The sequence below is a fragment of the Lytechinus pictus genome, chromosome 3, assembly GCF_037042905.1.
Source record: "Lytechinus pictus isolate F3 Inbred chromosome 3, Lp3.0, whole genome shotgun sequence".
NCBI classification, from domain to species: domain Eukaryota; kingdom Metazoa; phylum Echinodermata; class Echinoidea; order Temnopleuroida; family Toxopneustidae; genus Lytechinus; species Lytechinus pictus.
In genome coordinates, this window is record NC_087247.1 from 25578421 (window position 1) to 25597076 (window position 18656).

The 18656-nt window shown below is 33.3% G+C and overlaps 2 protein-coding genes across 2 annotated transcripts in view; one reads left to right on the forward strand and one right to left on the reverse strand.

Annotated features, from left to right (window-relative positions):
- LOC129255750 (uncharacterized protein C12orf56-like) overlaps positions 1-8322 on the forward strand; it is a 28224-nt gene extending 19902 nt beyond the window's left edge. The window contains exons 8-11 of the mRNA XM_054894078.2: positions 4199-4273; positions 5541-5621; positions 6207-6388; positions 6845-8322. Coding sequence (XP_054750053.2) covers positions 4199-4273; positions 5541-5621; positions 6207-6388; positions 6845-6992 — 486 coding nt within the window. The 3' untranslated portion in view covers positions 6993-8322. The remainder of the gene's footprint in view (positions 1-4198; positions 4274-5540; positions 5622-6206; positions 6389-6844) is intronic.
- A 6274-nt stretch (positions 8323-14596) lies between these two features.
- The window catches only part of LOC129256432 (histone deacetylase 11-like), a 42812-nt gene continuing 38752 nt past the window's right edge, over positions 14597-18656 (reverse strand). The window contains exon 10 of the mRNA XM_064096697.1: positions 14597-17314. Coding sequence (XP_063952767.1) covers positions 17304-17314 — 11 coding nt within the window. The 3' untranslated portion in view covers positions 14597-17303. The remainder of the gene's footprint in view (positions 17315-18656) is intronic.

Below are 18656 nucleotides of genomic sequence, written 5' to 3' on the forward strand. Positions count from 1 at the left end.
ACAAATGTAAATACTGTCTATGTACAGTCATCTTTTTCTCTCTAAATTTAGGTCAAATCATATATTTATGTACAGTATTGGAAATAATGTTTTATATCACCATACTAAATAGAGGATTTTTTTAAAACTTCAACAGTGTTTTCTGGTTTGATAATAATGATAATCCTTTCCATCTTGCTCTTCTATAATTTGATACCAAAACTTCAAAGACTGTAGAGGTAAAGTACATTTATACTCTTTCATACTATAAACTGTTGGTTGCACAGGCAAAGTGCCCTTTTCTGCGCAACTGACAAAATGTGTTTGGAGATATAACTCATTCAAGCAAACATTAAAAGCAAGCTTTTTTGCACCCTTTTTTTTCTTCTTAGAAAATCACGGAATTGCATATAAATGAAAGGTACTATTTAACTGGCAAAATTGACTCTCACTTCCAAATTCATAAAATATCAAAGAATTATGATGAAGTCTTGATTTTTTTTTGTGGGGGGTGGGGTGGAGGGGGGATGGGCTGTCTTTAATATATTATAGGCTTGTATATATATTTGTAAAATGGGATTAATAAAATTAGTGTCTGAACACAAACATTTATGCAAGGAATTTATTGAAAACAGAAAATATAGGAAATGAATAAGAATAAAAGGTACAAAATAACTGAATATATTAATGAATAACAATAAAAAGTACAAAGTAAAATAACAATATAGAAATGAATAAGAATAAAAAGTACAAAATAAAATAACTGAATATATATATTGAATTTCATTCTTATTCTTTTCTCCAAAATATCAAAAATTTTCATGTTGATACAGTGTGCAACTAAAACAATTCCAGCCTTCAAGAATTGAATTCCTTTTTGACTCATGTTCTTCAAACAGCTTTGGGATATTATCATTATTATAAAATATATATACAAGAAAAGGGAGTACATTTTTGTTCATGTTGAATAGTGCCTTCAGTCCATCTCTTAAATTAGTAGCATGAGCTGTATCATTAGCTTCCATAATTAACCACATTACAAAGAAATATTACTTCCATCGATACCATTCCATGTCTGTAAATTAAAGTCTTGTTACATTTATACATGTTCATATTTACATTATGTTCCTCAAAACTAAACTAGGGGATTCTTCTACCTAACTTTTTTCGTTTCCGCTACCTGGAATCATTATACATGTACATGTATGTAAAGGAAAACTTTAAAATAGTATCTGTCCAGCTTTTGACTTTTATTATTTATTACAGTTAATATAGCTTCCTCGACTATGCTCAATTCTCTCTTCTACGTTGCTCAGTTTTCAGATATAATTTATTCCTATTTCTTATTTATTTGAGTTGATTTCTCATAATTTATGTTATCTCTACATCTTATCTTTGTGTTTTTTTTATACTGATAGTACATTCACTTCATCATTCCTTTTATCAGTAACAAGAGAACAATGCTCAGCTGTAAAGCAATAATAGTATAACATTGATTTTTTTTTAAATCTGTGATGGGAGAATATATTGTTTGATCCTGTGAATAAAACATAAATTGGTACAGGTAAGGCCAAACAAATTTAGTTAGTATATAGGGATCAGGGGCCCGTCTTACAAAGAGTTGCAATTGATCCGATCAATCGCAACTATGGACGGCCAGCAAGGTCAACATCTATTATGCATGTTTAATCAAAATATTTTCTATCTATGATGTATATTCATGCACTCATTGTTTTCTTTAAAATTCCCTGTGCTTCTCTTTGTTTACAAAGGACACTGATGGATTTCCATTGAGTTACGATTGATTGGATCAATCGTAACTCTTTGTAAGACAGGGCCCTGATATGATCTTGCAGTATTTTCATTGCAAATCCAACGTACGGTATAATACTGCTTCACTGTTTTGTGCTCATGAAATTTTGCATGTGTTACAGTCATAATGGCATACACTCTACATGACAATAAAGGAGTAGGGTAGTATCTGCATGATCATACTCAAGTGTTTTGTTTTTAATGTTTATAAGTTTTCAATTTCAGTCTGCTGGGTTATTGTATTTGCTGTGAAAATGGCATACTTGACCTGTAAAAAAAATACAAAACAAGAGCAAGCCAAATAGGGGCTACTATTATTAAGCAGGCTGCTTTTAGCTAGGTTGTTCATATATGAAATGTACATCACATTCACCCAGTCCAGACTTAAAGAAACGAGTACATCCAGGATATAAAAGTTAATAAAACACTAATGATTTTTTTTCTAAACAGGATATATTTATTTTTCAAGTATTGCATTAAACTGAAACAACTGTGTGTGTAGAGAGAGACTTCCTTTATTTTGGAGATTGCTTTTTTATAAAAATAGGGAAATTCATGAACATTCACAATGTTGCATGCAACCAGTTTATTTCTTGTATAAATTTTCATATTTTGTGTACAGGAAACATTATGTTTGTGAAAGTTTTTGTAAAAAAATATAAAGATAATGTTTTTCAATTCATATTGTGCATAAAACAAATCCATCTTCTCTGTGCCATTCATCTTGGTTTTCAATTTTGAAATGTGTGTGGATAAATAAGCTTCCAGATTATGTAAATTTAACGTTTTTTTTTTGGAAGGGTTTCCAGGTGGAATTTGTCTACAGTCTGTTCCTGTTTTCACTCACTGTGCAAGTGCAAAAGCAAGCCTTACTTGTAATATTTCTAAAAGAAAATACAGACAAACCCATCAATTGACTAAAAGTGCAAGAGATATGTATGAGAAATTTTTCGTAGGGTAAGTTTGATTTCGCCCTTTCCCCTTGACACAGCGTGAAAACGAGCATTTCTGCGAGCTTTACAAAAATAGATAGTGCTTACTCAAGTGTAACATTTTGTCAAAACTTTTACTTTCATTGAATAGATGAGACCCAAACCCAAGATTATATGTGAAAAAATTACCCACATGTTGTATATTTTTTAATTCCAAGGGCTTTTTCAAAGTGTAAACTTTTTTTTGATACGCACTGTAGAGAAGTAGCCACTAGAGGCGGTGCTGCACCAGCCCGAATTTGCTCAATCTCAAGATTTTAGCCCGATCAGCCCTCTTCGCGATTAATCTCGAGATTCAAGAAACCCCATCTCCACTAGCGCAAAAAGAGCAATTCGTGCTCAAGCGAGGCATCAATGCATTATGGTCTGACGCCGTAAATAAATGATCACGAGCGCTTCTGCACATGCGAATTAGTGGGATAATTCGTAAATAGCGCGCTATTTTGCAAATAATCCTAAGTTGACTTGGGATTGCAATCTTGAGATTAATCCAGCAAACTATCCCGATGATTGAGTCTCCATTACAAATAATCTCAGATCAGGATAATTTGCCGGATCTGAAATAGCACGATTATTTGAAAACTCCAGCTGGTGCAGACGACCCTTAGGAGAGGTGTAACTGTACTAAAGTTAGTAGGTTGTCCACAAATTACGATAACTTTTGGTGGGGATCAAGGTTACACGGGTTTTTTTTTCAGTGTGGATCAAAGCAAATTAATAGAACTTTTGATGAGAGGTAAGAAGAATTTGCATCATTCAGGTCTTGTTCATATGATGCCGGCTTACTTATGAAAACTTCATCTGCTTTTAATTAGATGGATATAAGGCATGATGGTGCTCTCATTATGTACAGGTATTTTTGTAATCTGGCAGGTATGGATGTCTTGCATGTGTTCGGGGAAGATTGAAACTCATTTTTTGAAATCATAAAAATAGCATGCACTAGGTAAAATAAGTGTGTGCCATTCTAGCTCAAATTCTAAACAGATTCATATTTGCAGCAGCCAAAGGGTGATATTTTTGCATATTTGAGTGATTTACAAGTACCCTACATAAGTGTACAGTAATATCAATGTAAGTGATGTATTCGTAAATGGGCATTAATTAGGTTTTGATTTCATATAGACAGTGAAAAAAAAGAGTATTACTGATGTGATGTACATGTCTGTAAAGTATAACTTACATTTTGACCCAAGTAAATTACCCGATAAATAAACAGCAATGTGCTTAATTTTATTTTTCAATATAGTCCATTTCTTGATATGATAAGCAATTATATATCACATATTTCTATATAATCAATTTATTGTGCTACCTTTAATAGTCAGTGAGATTTATTATTCTTCAGAACAAGCATGGTATCATTTATTTTTATTAATTTATTGTTATTTTCTTCCTTCCAATGTTGAATACAGGTTGCGAAACTAGTCCAGGAACTGACCAATGCATCTACAGCTGTTCTCTTTGAACTGATCCTTATTGCACATCAGGTAATGATGATAGTCCTTCTTAAAGATAAAACACACTAGAAAGGGGACTGTGTCACCTTGTCAGTGATTTCCCATGTCAGACATGCTCTTAGCCAATCAGATTGAAGGATTTCAATAACTTTTAACAGTTTCTGGTAAAAATCACTGACAATGTGCCTCATGAAATGTCACATATTTCTAAAGATGAATTGCTATGCAGGGGAGTGTTTCTTCAGTGATTTCCAATGACAATTTGTTCTCAGTCAAAATGCAAAGGTTTTCAGTAGCTTTCAGCAAAGATACTACAAGGGGAAGATCGGACACTTCGGCGATTCTTTGAAACGATAAATGCTCATGGGGAAGGACGCCCACTAGCGTTGAGTAAGTAAACCATCGCACATTGGCATGCAGCTGTGTATAAAACATATAGGGGAAATGAGAGAGGGGACTTTGGAGAGGGCTCAAGGGTGGTGCATGGGAATGATTCCACCTTTCATTAACCAAAAACCTCTGATATATTCATCTTTAATTTAAGAAAAAAAAAATTGAATGAAAAAAATCTTAAAATGTAAAAAATCTGTCTATTCCTTCAAACCTTCACCATTTCTCTCATATGTTTTGTACACAACCATCTCGCGATAAGCAAAGGTAAAAAAAGGTCGTTACTTACTCAATGCTGTGGGGCGCTCTTCCCGAGCGTTTCATTACGCGGTCTATGTACTGTCCGATCTTCCCCTTGTAGTATCTTTGCTTACAGTCGAAGATCATTTATGTAACACTTCATGAAATACTCTCATGCTCATGTGATGGCAAGAAGGGCAAGTAATGTCCAAAACACACATTTGTTGGCGTGATGCATTGGATATTTGTGAATACTTGTGAATATGGAGTATGTATTTATCATACATTCAAGCTTTTCACTTCACTATTGTGACAAGATAGATGTCACAAAACTCAAACGTCTTTTTACAGCTTACAGTTCAAATTGTAATGAATAAAAAAAATAAAAAAAAATTATTTTCAGTACATTCTCTCAGCCATTCTGCTTGAAAGATCAAGTTAGTCATCCCTTTATATGCAGCTTTACATTGTAAGAATTCAGCAAAATATCATATATTCCAAAGATAAACAATTAATATTCTTTAAAACCATTATGTTTCAATCAGAGGTTTGTTCTTTACAGATTGGGGTTGATCAAACAAACTGTTTGAGTAATACCTTATTTACATATATATATATAATTAATCTTTTCTGGCTGATTTTTTTATATTTTTATTTATTTTTTTAGTCAAACTGGGGAAACGGAGAAGGCAAGTTTTTCAACATCTGTTGGCTTGTGAGAGTGTTAGAGACCATGCAAACAACTTTGGTAAGATCAATGTTCCAAATTCTTATGTTTGAATGAGTGTATATGTATAATGCTCTTACTCTGCAAAGCACATAGAGAGATGTTTGTTTATTGTATGCTTCCTAAATCAATCGTTATTATGAATATTATTAGTATTCCACGCCATATTTCTATATGTCAAAACAGTAATTGAAACATTGTGAAAGATTGAAGAGGCATTTATGGTTGTGTTTTTTGCAGTAATTAGAGAAGTAAGAATGATACATTGGTTCCAGAGAAACTTTATTAAAATTATACACACATTTGTTTAGGTTTTATTTATTTAACATGGAGTTAACAGTTATGAATGGGTAGCCAAATGAGTGTTGATTTGACAGTTTTACGAATACCGAAAATGCTACTAAATCAAACATAACATGTTTAAGATTTGACTGACATATGGTTGCACTTCGATAGAACCAGCTTTAAATTGTAATTTAATTCACTACCGGTATGCCTTTCTTTTTTAAATATGGGCTTGGAATATAAAACAGCAAAGCAGAATTATTACAACCAATATGTAGATAATAGCTGAATCATGATCACTTTCATTCCTTTGTTGCCCAGCTGGACTTTGTAACAAGAGTTCTGGCTCAAGCCATGAAGCTCCTGATGCCATCCCGTCATGAGAAGCTGACACCCAGTGATGCAGTGCTCCTTTTCCAGCAGTTCTTTGTCATCCAAACACTACTGGAGTACAGTCCTCAGGTCTCTGTTCACGTCAGGAATAACTACAATGAAGAATTCAGGTGTGGTATTCCTGAACAAAATCCATTCTTTCCCCCTTCACATGTATCATATTCTCCGTATTGTATGCATGTGTAGCGGGTAGCAATATTGGTGTACAGTTCAAAACTTATTGTATATTAATAGATATTGGCTCTAATTAATTAATTCTTTAGATTTTTTAATATGATATATATATTTTTTATTCTATTTGATTTCTCTGAGGTGTCATTCTGTTCAATCAGATCCTCTCCAATTTTGAATAAATCACACCTGAGTCATTCTTGCGACCTCATTGGGAAACAAGAATTTTCATTTGGATCACATGATGGGTAATTATCTGGAAGCTTTTTTTCCCCCAACAGTTACATGCCCCAAAATATATATTTAGATCCTGAGTATTATTTTCGACACAGCATATTATAACTTTATGATTCTCTTGTTTAATGATATCTCTATCTTTTGTGATATCCCTTCAGGTATTACGTGCAATCACCACACATTGTGAAGAAGCTGCCAAAGGTCTATCCTATCACATCCCAGAATCTGAGGATCATTGATGAAGTCCTTAGCCATGTCCTGCAGAAGCCTGCTTCACTGCTCACCAAGAAGCCCAAGAAGAAGTAGTGAACTCCCAGACACTGGGGATCATCGATGAAGTCATGTACCATTATTGTTTACCCATATTCCAAAGAAGCCAGCCTCACTACTCACTAGGAAGCCAAAGAAGAAGTAGTGAATATCCAGACACTTGTAAGGTTCAGCATAGAAGTCCTTAGCCATGTCCTACAGAAGCCTGCCTCACTACTCACCAAGAAGCCCAAGAAGAAGTAGTGAACTCCCAGACACTGGGGATCATCGATGAAGTCATGTACCATTATTGGTTAGCCATATTCTCAAGAAGCCAGCCTCACTACTCACTAGGAAGCCAAAGAAGGAGTAGTGAATATCCAGACACTTGTAAGGTTCAGCATAGAAGTCCTTGGCCATGTGCTACAGAAGCCCGCCTGCCTACTCATTAGGAAGCCCGGGAAGAAGTAGTTAACACCCAGACACTACGGTTATCAATGAAATCCTCAACAAGCCTGCCTTACTACTCAGTAAGAAGCCAAAGAAGAATAGTGAACTCCTAGACACTAAGGGTCATTGATGAAGTCATCAGCCATATTCTCCAAAAGCCTTCCTCACTACTTACCAAGAAGCCCAAAAAGAACTTTGATTCAATTTCAGCCTTGAAAAATATTATTAAAAAAAAAGCAGCAGTGTACCATAATTTTCATCTTCAAGACAAAGCACTGGTTAAGTTTATTACTCGTGCATAAGTGTATGTCTTCACTTGAAAGAACTACACTAAGAGATAAAGAATAATGGCATCAATGGCCTTTCTTAAATGAGATTTATTTAAATCAGTCAAAACAAAGAACAATAAATCTTGGGACATGTATTAATAGATGCAATTTCTTTTTCCTGCAAAATCATATGTTTGCACCTAAATGGCATGTATTGAATACTTTACTGTTGAGGTAGAAGTGTATGACCTCAAACAGTTAATTAGAAGAAAAAAAATATGCTCACTGATGCCACGCTGCTGTAGGAATTCTTAAAAAGCCAAAGATAATATAACCTCAGATAAATTATTCTGGTGTATATAGAAAATAGACATTCTGCTTTCCATGATAAAGTCGTTTCGTTCAAGAATGGGTAAAAATGGAGTAATGCTGCATTATTCTGAATGAATTCTAGATCAGCATGTGCTTGATCAATCTTTATGAAACATGCATTCCTGATTTATAATTTTCACTGGTTTTGAATGTATAGCTGTTCTTTTTGGCAGCTTATCTGAAGCACTTATTCTCAATGGGTCTTTTTCTTTTTAAAGGGAAGTTTCAGATCTTGGAAAGGTGGAAAACGTTTATGAGCTTTCACATTATTTCATGTAATTTTCAGGGCAACTTCATTGATAAAGGGTGTGCCTTTCAAATGCCATTTGAATTGGAAATGTGACAAGAGACATCTAAAATGGTGTCTCTTGCTATTCATGCTAATTTTTATGTGTGGTGATTGTGGTCCCATGTACTTGTTTCGGAGAATTTCTCTTGCATTTTTTGAAAAAAAATTAATAATAATGATCACCATATTGCATCTTAGACACCTATCTTCATGATATATATTGTAACTTCTCAATTGCTTTCAAACATTAACTGTTTGTTAAAGTCAAATGGCCATGTTCAACTGATCAAGGGGAAACATCCATTTTGCAGATGATAAGGACATTAGGAAAGGATTGTACGAAATAAAAAAAATGTCTTGTCCATCTGAAATGAGTAAGTCAAACTTTTAATGATAAACAAAGAAAAAATGTGTACACCAATAGCCATATATGACTGCTTATTTCTGCGTATAATATTGATATGATTGCAAAATGACATCTTTATCAAATTGAAATTATTATAGCTATATTAAAGTTTTATAAACTTATTAGATGTAAATCATTACATATGTCATATAAACTCTGATTTTTCCCAACCATTGTTTTTTTTTGTAACTATATGTTGTTGTTTTTTAGTTTGCTCTGAATATTCAATCTCAATTGAATCTGTACTAAAGTAAATAGATTTGAAATGTGGAAAATGCTAGTTACAGTAAAGTGAAATGTTGAAGCTTTGTTGCCATTGGACAAAATAAACTTGTGAACTTGAGTTGGCATATGCATGTGATATTTAATCAGTTTATGTTTTCTTTGAAGACATTAATTTTATTCTCCTTTATATTATGTTTTTTTTTTCTTAAAACTATCAATGCTTACAAGATGCCCGGGGGGGGGGCCACTTCCATTGACGAGTGGATACCATGCGCGACCAAGGGATCTCGAAAAGCACCCTAAACACGTATTTTCCATATTCTGAAAATGCACCCCTTAACAAGTATTGGCGTCTGAAACCCTACCCTTAACAAGTATTGGAAACAAAACGACACTCTTGGCAAGTATTCCCTGAAATGAACCCCTAAACAAGTAGAGCGATATTTTATTGTTAAAACGGTCCGTCGGTCTTACCTTGACAATTTACACACCATTTGGTTTACTACGGCCCCAGCTTCCACACCTCGCGCAAATCGGACTCTAAACACGTAGTGTTGGGGCAAAAAGGACATCCTTTATAAAACATTTTAATTTTGTTTTATCATCCCCGCAAAGTTGACCCTAAACACGTAGCTTTCCTAGCGAAATAGATACCCTTTTTTCATTATTTTTGTGTTTTTGACACCCTTATCACGTTACGTACGTAACGTGCCCTATCTTGAAAAGACATCGTTTTTACGTGTTTTTTTGGTCGCGCATGGTATCCACTCGTCAATGTAAGTGGCCCCCCCGGGACAAGATGCCCATTGTTCTGTTTTATAATCAGTTTTGTTTCGCTTTGAAGCTGTGGATGCTTCAGAAATATAATTCTTGAACTGGTATGTAACCAGAGTAGCATGTATATTGTTTTTCAGAATGTATTCTTGTAAAATTAATTTGTTTGATTAGAAAAAAAAAAACACAATCGCCTTCTAATCAGTTGCCTTATTAAATGAAAATAAGTCCAATGCTTTGAAATCTCAAAATCACTTTGTAATATTTGGTAGATTTAGTCACATGATGTTGTTTCAACTGTCACCATAAATTATGTATGCTGTGTGAATATATATGGTGAAATTAATACATGTTATGTAAATATTTATAAGAAATTGTAAATGATTTTAAGATGCAAATATGCAATCATTTGTGTTGATTCCTTCATAATGATATGTGCCTGAATGATGATTTAATGGAAACAGATTCCAGTGAAACTTTTATTCCTAATATCACCTTGATTTTCATTATGCCTGCCTTTTGTGAATATTTATATGATATTTTTGTGTTTCTGTGTGATTTGTGTTCTAAGATTCGTGAGAGTATTGTAATTTTGTATGAATCTTCTAAAATCTTCTTGAACCATAGTCTTTCTATGTAATTCCAATCCGTGCCATTTGTCTTCAATGAAATCGCTATTAACAAGGCTGACAAAATCTATTTCAAATTATATCTGCTTACGAAACACTCAAGTGATGTATATATGCTGTGAAATTATATATTTACACTCACTATATCTTTTAAAAATCCTATGTAGGTTAGCGTTCAGATAATAGTTATATATTCATATACAAGTAACTTCTAAAACACCATTTTGTTTAACATTCTGAAGCTTTGATAACACATAACGTGAAATGAATATTTTGTTGTGACATTTGTCCCACATAAAATATAAAGTATTAGATATATCAGTAGCCTTAATTATGTAAAATGAAGAATTATAAACCTTAGTGAAAACAAAATTCTATTTTATATAGCGCTTAATACATCAGAATGGCGTATTTGAGCACTTTACAGCTATCATTACTGTGGTCAAGTTTAGTTGTTTTGAATTTGATACTGTCTTGAAACACATGAAGTGTTTTGTGTATTAATAGTATTAGCAAACAGATGGTTTTACAATCTAATATTTTTATTTCAAGACTTTGTTTTATGTTTTAGATAAAGAGATATTAGGACCAACTTTATTCTATTGCAATTAAAAAGTCATATTTGATATTGATACATGAAATTATTTGGACCCAAAGAAAACATTATTTTTTATTACACAATTTTCAGGGGTTCTGACTGTGAAAAATGTTTGAAAATGGTACGTGTACAAGTTTATAAACAATGAACCTGAATTGGATATTAGTTCTTTTATGTTTTTTGTGTTTTTATTTCAAGATACTTTCTTTATACACATACTCGAAGTTGGTATTAGTTCTGTTGTGTTTTCATGTGTTTTTGTGTTTGGGTATTATCACACAAATACTAAGGATAGGATGTTGTCATTTTCATCTGTAATAGAGAGTAATATACAAACTTTTACGACTGAGAGTGGATCTGGTTTATACTGATACCCAAAGTGATATGAATTGACTATATTCCTTAGAGGTGCAGCCCTAACAGGTCATTCTCACTGTCTTATGTATTTGGTTTAATCTGTCACTTTCGAGAAAGCGTAGACTCTAGAAACCGTAAATCAAGCTTCTAGAAAGTCATGATGTCGACATCATACAGAACGGATCTCAGTGTTATGACTGTCCACTTCTATAAGCCAGTTCGTAGTTCCATTCTGCGCATGATCAGAGGAAGGTCATTTGTACTAAAGTGACATGGTGGTTTAAAATTTAATGAGATAAGCACCAACTTCGATGTCTTGATTATTCATATATTCTTTTGAATTGTGTTTTTCATTCACATTCACAAAAAACAATGCGTCCACGAATGACTGGTATATTTCACAGTTTGCCAAGTACATTGTACATCTCTAATATGCATTCAAAGTAGAAATGCAACAAATACAAATAGTGTTCATTGATGTGCTATTCTAGTCACCTGGTCTATTCAATTTTTTCATCCCGCTATGTAAGGCATGCATATGTAATATCTTGCTTTGAAATCTGCCTATCTTAATGAAAGAAATGAAAGGTCATTTGACCAAAATTGTCCATGAAGTAACTACGAACTGGTCTATTGACATGCACCTACAACAATAATTGTTAGCTTATCATTGTCACAGTGCAGTGCAAACAGATATGTTCTTGGCTTATAGTTTATCAATAGAAATGATTTTTAGTGAAAGCCTTTTGCTGTGGTAAGTTTTATTTTGTTGGCTCTGTAAGAATAATGTTTACATGTACGTAGTTCATGTTTTTTAACTAGAGTTGTACTGCTAGTTTGAATTTTATGGACAGTATTAAATTGCATTTAGTTCAATATGCTAAATATAATCAAAGAAGCCTTATTGTACTCACCTTGTAACATAACACCATATCACACAAGCCATTAAGATGGCAACTGATACATTGTTATGCATGCCTTTTGCCTTCTTCCGATGCAAATATATCATGTAATCTTCAAACTTCAAATAAGTAATTTTGTATGATTGTAATTGCCTTTTTGTAATTATCTTTATTATTACAAGATTAGGGCTTTGCTGCTATTTGGTTACAATTTATTTTGCACATGATCACAATTATCACAATAATATATATATACAGCCGATTCAAAGCGTTTCATGATATACATGTACGTGTCTTGAATGTTTGTGGGTTGTCCACCTTTTCCTATTTCATACACGATAGCATGAAACACAAGTGTGAATTGAAAAATTGAAGAAATATTTAACTGAACGATGAATCCCAAGCACAGGGAAGAGTAAGGATCGATCGTTAGAACTACAAGTGAGATCCTGCAAAAACTGTCATGTTTAAATCCAGCATTTAATAACTGAAAATGCAACACTGTTATTAATGCACAGGTCAACCAGTCTCTCAGGATGAATGCAAACGAGGGACAAGAAAATATCTGTACAGAAAAAGAACTGCTTATACAGTAAAGCTCATTTTTGTTTTAAGTCAGATTGTCAATTGAATATGACATTGATATACCCCAAAGTTGGATAAACAAGGGAGGCAGTGTAGCTCAGTCGGTTAGAGCGCCTGTTCCGGAAAAGATCGTAGATCTCAACGTGCGTGGGTTCGAGTCCCGCAGCATGCCGGAAGACGTCTAACATAAAAAAAAACTGATGCTAGCGTTGTGTGTTAACGTGCCTCACCGCTGTGTTCAGTGCGGGTGTGAATGCAGTTGGAAAACACTCCGTCCATCGGAAAGGACGCAAATGTTGGTCCCGTGTATAGGAGAGTCACAACCTATGCACGTTAAAACCAATACACTATTCGTCAAAGAGTAGGGTGTTCACCCGGTGTATTGCACCTGCCGGTCCCCGGTACTACAATACTGCAAGAATCTTCAGGATTGAAGGAGGCAGTGTAGCTTGAAGAAGAAGAAGAAACAAACATATTTGGCCAGTCAGAGAGAGGAATGTGTACAAACATATGCAAGCGAGGTATCAACTAAATGTAATAATCATTTAACTTAATAAATTTATGTGGATGAACCTTCTACCTCTTGCTTGATTTACTTGTAAAATGAAAATGTAATATAGATCGTAATATAGATCTATGAGAGTTGAGATACTGTCCAACTATCAGTGACATACTACAAAACTAGATCAAGTGAGATGTTTTAAATTCATATTTTATGAACTTAGTTTATAGTGTGCTTCTATCTTATTAGAGTGTGGTATATATTTGTCTTTATAGAGTATAAAGTATTTGCATTTATAGAGTATAAAGTATTTGCATTTATGTGTACTTATTTAAAAAGAAATTTGAGCTTCTTGTACAATCAATCACCTTGAATTGAAATGTGAAATTTCTGCATGATTTTCCTATACTGATATTCTTCAGTTAGCTAAATAAAATAGATCTTTGAAAATAATTATACTTTCAGTCATTGTGCTTTTGTTGAGAAAATGACTTAAGATGGAGAGTGGGTGTGATCTGAAATTAAGTAGCTGATCAACATTACTGAAACGCTATTTATTTACTCCCCAAATCAGAACGTAGTGTTCTCTATCTGCATTACATCCTTCTATTTTTCTGTCTTTCTTCATTTTAATTTTCTTTCCTTTTTTCCTCATTTTGTCTCTCTTGCACTCTCTCTCTGCCTCTCACCTGTTCTTACTTTCTCTCTCTCCCCCATCTATATCCTTGCAACTATCAACAGGTACATGAAATAAAGACTAAAATTGTGTGTTGTTAATAAGATTGCATTTAATGATAAATGCATCAACAAAATTCATTTATATTCATAAATACCTCATTCTACTCACTGCATTTTCATAACAACAGAGAGAAAACATACTTTGCATCTCCATGATGCATCATTCAAGCATGCATTCTGCACAGGTTACATACCTTACTTTACTCTTGAAAAAGAGAAACTTTGCTGGGATAGGACATGAAAGAAAAGATGTTTGAATTGATTTCATAAAAAAGTGGTTTGCTCAGAGAGAGGTAGAGGAGCAAGGTATAGCAATTGTAGCTTGTTGATGACGAGGAGAGAGAGAGAGAGTGTGGGTTAATAGGGAAGAATGGTTGAAAGAAATGAGAGGAGAGAAGATAAGAAAAGTTGTTGAGGGAGAAAGATTGTGGGTAACTAGAAGTGACCAGAGGGAAAAGAGGGAGAGTGATAGGGGCAGAGAGGGGAGGAGGGGCGGAGGGGATAATTCATGTCCATATTATGCACCAAATACAAAGCATGAAGTCAAATAAAACACTTGGTATGATGCAGTATATCATACAATATATTTCAATTCTAACATTTCATCATTAATAAACTTCCTAATATTTCATTTCTCTATACATAGTATTGCACAAAAAACTAAACCATACAGGAAATTCCAAAAAGTATCTACATTTTACAAGTTAGTTTGTTTGCACATTCTAACAAACTTCTTGGGCAAGAAAAGCCGTGGTGTGAATAAAGCAGATCTGATTTCCTGACCAATATGGACATATTTCTAAATTGGGTTGATATGATCCAAGAATCAACATTCTAAGATATCTTATAAGTACCAATATGGCATATGAACTACTTTTACATAAAGTCCCACTTATACTACTTCTCTTGGCACCACAAGAGAGCATATAACTTTCCATAATAAATATGTATAAATAATAAATTTGACATTGGTATTAAGCTTTAGGCTGAAAGTATAGTGCAATATAAGAATAGCTTTATCTTTGTAGAATGATATCTCTTCTACTGCAACAAATAAGTTGGTCCATTCCTAATTTACATATTCAAGTTTAGGCAGAATATTAAACAGACTGACACTAATGGATACTAGTATTACAAGATAATATGATTGATCCGAACCATATAACAGATTGAAAGTGTATACATTGACCAATCATTATTTTGGTTTATACTCAATACTTTTTATTTAATTTGGCAGCTCAAAATGAAAAAAAATTACAAACGTATAAACAAATCATAAATAATTCAAAGAGAAACACAGCGATTGCAGCAATTATGTTGCCTGACAAGTGAACATGCACAAGTGTTGGAGTGGCTGCCTGGGTACAGAAAAGGTTTAATAATTACAATTACATACAGGTCTTCCTCTAAAACCTCCCCAAGACCATCCAAGTCAGAATAAAGAAACTAACATGAAAATATCAAATTAGAAGTTAAATCAGTTAAATCTAAACGGGCAACACAATGGACCTGTATGCTACATATCTAAATATTTCAAGCACAACCCATAATTGATGCAATCTCAATTTGAAAAGTACAAATATGACATGTGATGGTCAGTTTTGTTAAATATTAGTTATGATGTTGATTTTGAGATATTAAATCAAAAGTGAAACTGTGAACTGGCAACACAATGGTCCTATTTGGACATTTCAAACACATGCAAACAATATCTCAATCAAACTATCAAAAGATTTATGCAAGCATTAACATGAAAAATAAATAACATGGCAGTTTAGAGAGCATGACAGTTTGAGGGAGATACTGCAGAATTTTAACTTGAAAGTGTGATGACCAGTTCAAGAGAAGTATGATGATGGGTGATGTTTTTGAGATGATGATTTCTCATATCATCATATAAAACAAATACACATAATTTGATTTGGGCATTATACAGTTTGAATTGTTCTGGTACCCTGGTTTGGCATTTCTTACTACTGCCCTCGATGATGAATATTTTTATTTTCAATAATTGTAAAAAGAAAAAAAACTAATTTACTGAACACTCTTTGTGAACACCTATCCCTCAATTAAGTCATATTTCAAGGTTTTTAGAAATATTTGGCATTTCCAATTTGATAGATAAGAGTTAAACATTATTTACATTTCTCTGACACTTTGATAACACACAGCAGCTAGAGCTAATACAGCTGCGGTAATAAATCATATGCCATTGAATAAGCGACTAAAATTGTTCTTAAAATGAAATGCTACATATTACATTCTCATTATGTTGGCTTTGCAAACTTTCTATTGATATATATGTATGATTCAATTATTAAAAAAAAACTCAGAGGGTTTTAAGCTGAAGAGGATACAGGCAACAAAGTTAAAAAAGGCAAAATATAAAGAATATAACAAATCACTACAATTTTTCGACAAAATCTTTCATAAGTTTAGAATAACCTTTTCCTCAAGCAGAGTAACAAAATTCATCTGTAGCTCTCTTTCAGGCAAGGAAAGATATAAGGCAATACAGACAGAAATTAAAGGCTCAAACATCGCCGCACAATGGAAGCATATGCTAACTTAACAAAAACAGTAGCTTAATCAAAACAAAGAGCTGTTATGTGCTAGTTAGTTTGCTAATCATGATTAAAAGAAAATTAACATTACAAAAGTCAGTCTTGGTCACAGACAAATAAAGTATTGCGAATCATGGGAAAACGGTTATGAAAAGTATCCTGGCATATTTTTAACTCACACTAAATGCTCTGTTTTTAAAAGGTTAAGGTAGACCAGAATTCATTCAACAAAGGATGTTGACCCTCCCCCCCATCCTCCTGATATATTTTTTTCAAAGTATGCACACACTGAATGTGATTTTGCCTATTTACTGAAGGTATGCAAAAGTACAATGTGTGCTTATCAGTGCTTATTTTAGTGTTCCTAGAAAAGCTCGGTAGGGAGCTAAAGCCTCTGCAGATATGGTTAAACATGATTTTTGGTGAATTCATGCTGTAACAGCTAATCATGGCTCTTGTGTATGCAAAGTTACAGTTAATTTCAGTGATAACCCTCTGAAGATTCTTCTCATGCTTTCAAAATTAGTGTGGTGCGGGGCCCTGTTTCATACAGTTTATTGTCAATTACAACCACAATAACTGTGAAAAGCTACTAGAAACAAGCCATCCGATTGGCTGTTTACCATAAATCATTGATGGCAAGTTTTAATGAACAGAAGCCCGGAAGACATTACCTTTATGATAACACTGCCATAATGCCAACTCCAATCATTTTCCGACTATTGAATGAAATATTGAAAGAAAAGAGATGTTAGTCAGGATCATAAAAAACATAAGCATATCACTGAAAATTATCTGTTTGTTATGCACTTGAATCCTCCATTTGACATTTTGGTACTTAAACTAAAACATAGAATACCAAGAAACTAAATATATTGCTGATGTCAAAGTCACATTATCTATTTAAAAATGTCTTAAAAATTGTCTTCCTTTAAACTAATCTTAATTAAATCAATAATTGCTCTTTGTAGAACAAGGTCTATATTATATGGAATATTCCAGTAATCTATCATATGATGCAGAACATATTCTTGATATCTCATCATTTTAAAGGTTGGTATATCAGTACACACACCCATACTGTGCTCTTTCTTTTCATGAAACAAGATGTATTTATAGCTAGATTGTTTACTGTAGATTAGTAACCTTAGTGGTGAATTATAAATGATATGATTGCTGCATGAGAATATGCTTACCAATTTTTGTTAAAAGATTAGATGATGAAGATTGTTTAAATGAGTAGATGTATACATTCATTTTAAATATCAAAAAGTTTTAAAAAGTCATTTTGCAAGAAAGGGTTCAATCCTTGACTAGAGGATTGAACATTCATGCAAATCACTGGGCAGCTCTAAAAAGGATAAAGAAAGATGACACAGGAGAATGTTCATTGCACTTGGTCCATTTTGCTTAAAGTGACCAATCTTCTAGAAAAATAGGAGCTATAAACAGCTAAAATAAATAAAGGAGAAAAAGACTCCATCCCCCTCCAAAACTAAATAAATATTGATAGCAATAGTAAAAACAAAAGTGCTGTTGATAAAATACCCTGAAATATATAAGTATGGTTTAAGTTTCGAATTGAATAAAATACTTAGATATATAAACAGAACATATGTTAGTAATTGGTACAATTTCACACAAGCAATGTACAGAGGTCATGTTAGCCTTGTTGCAGATGAAAACAATGTATAAATTATATAATGGCCCTGATTCACAAAGCTACATATCAATGGAGGATACAAGCTCCTGTTATAAGCAACTTAAATCCTGCAACTTCATTGGTGAAGAGGAAACTGTCCTAAATTCCTATAAAAAGTTGTTGACAAAAGGTTTGTCAGACAGGGCCTCTAAATGATAAAAGGCAAACATATATGTGATTATAGAATGAAAGAAACAAAATTTCAGAAAATATATATTCATACAATTCAAATATAAATATTATTCAAGATGCATTGTACATGAGAAATAAATGGTTTTTAACATAATGTAGCTATGGGCACCAATAGGAACTGACAACATTTGGTATGTTGCCTACATGTTTTGAGAGTCATACATTGA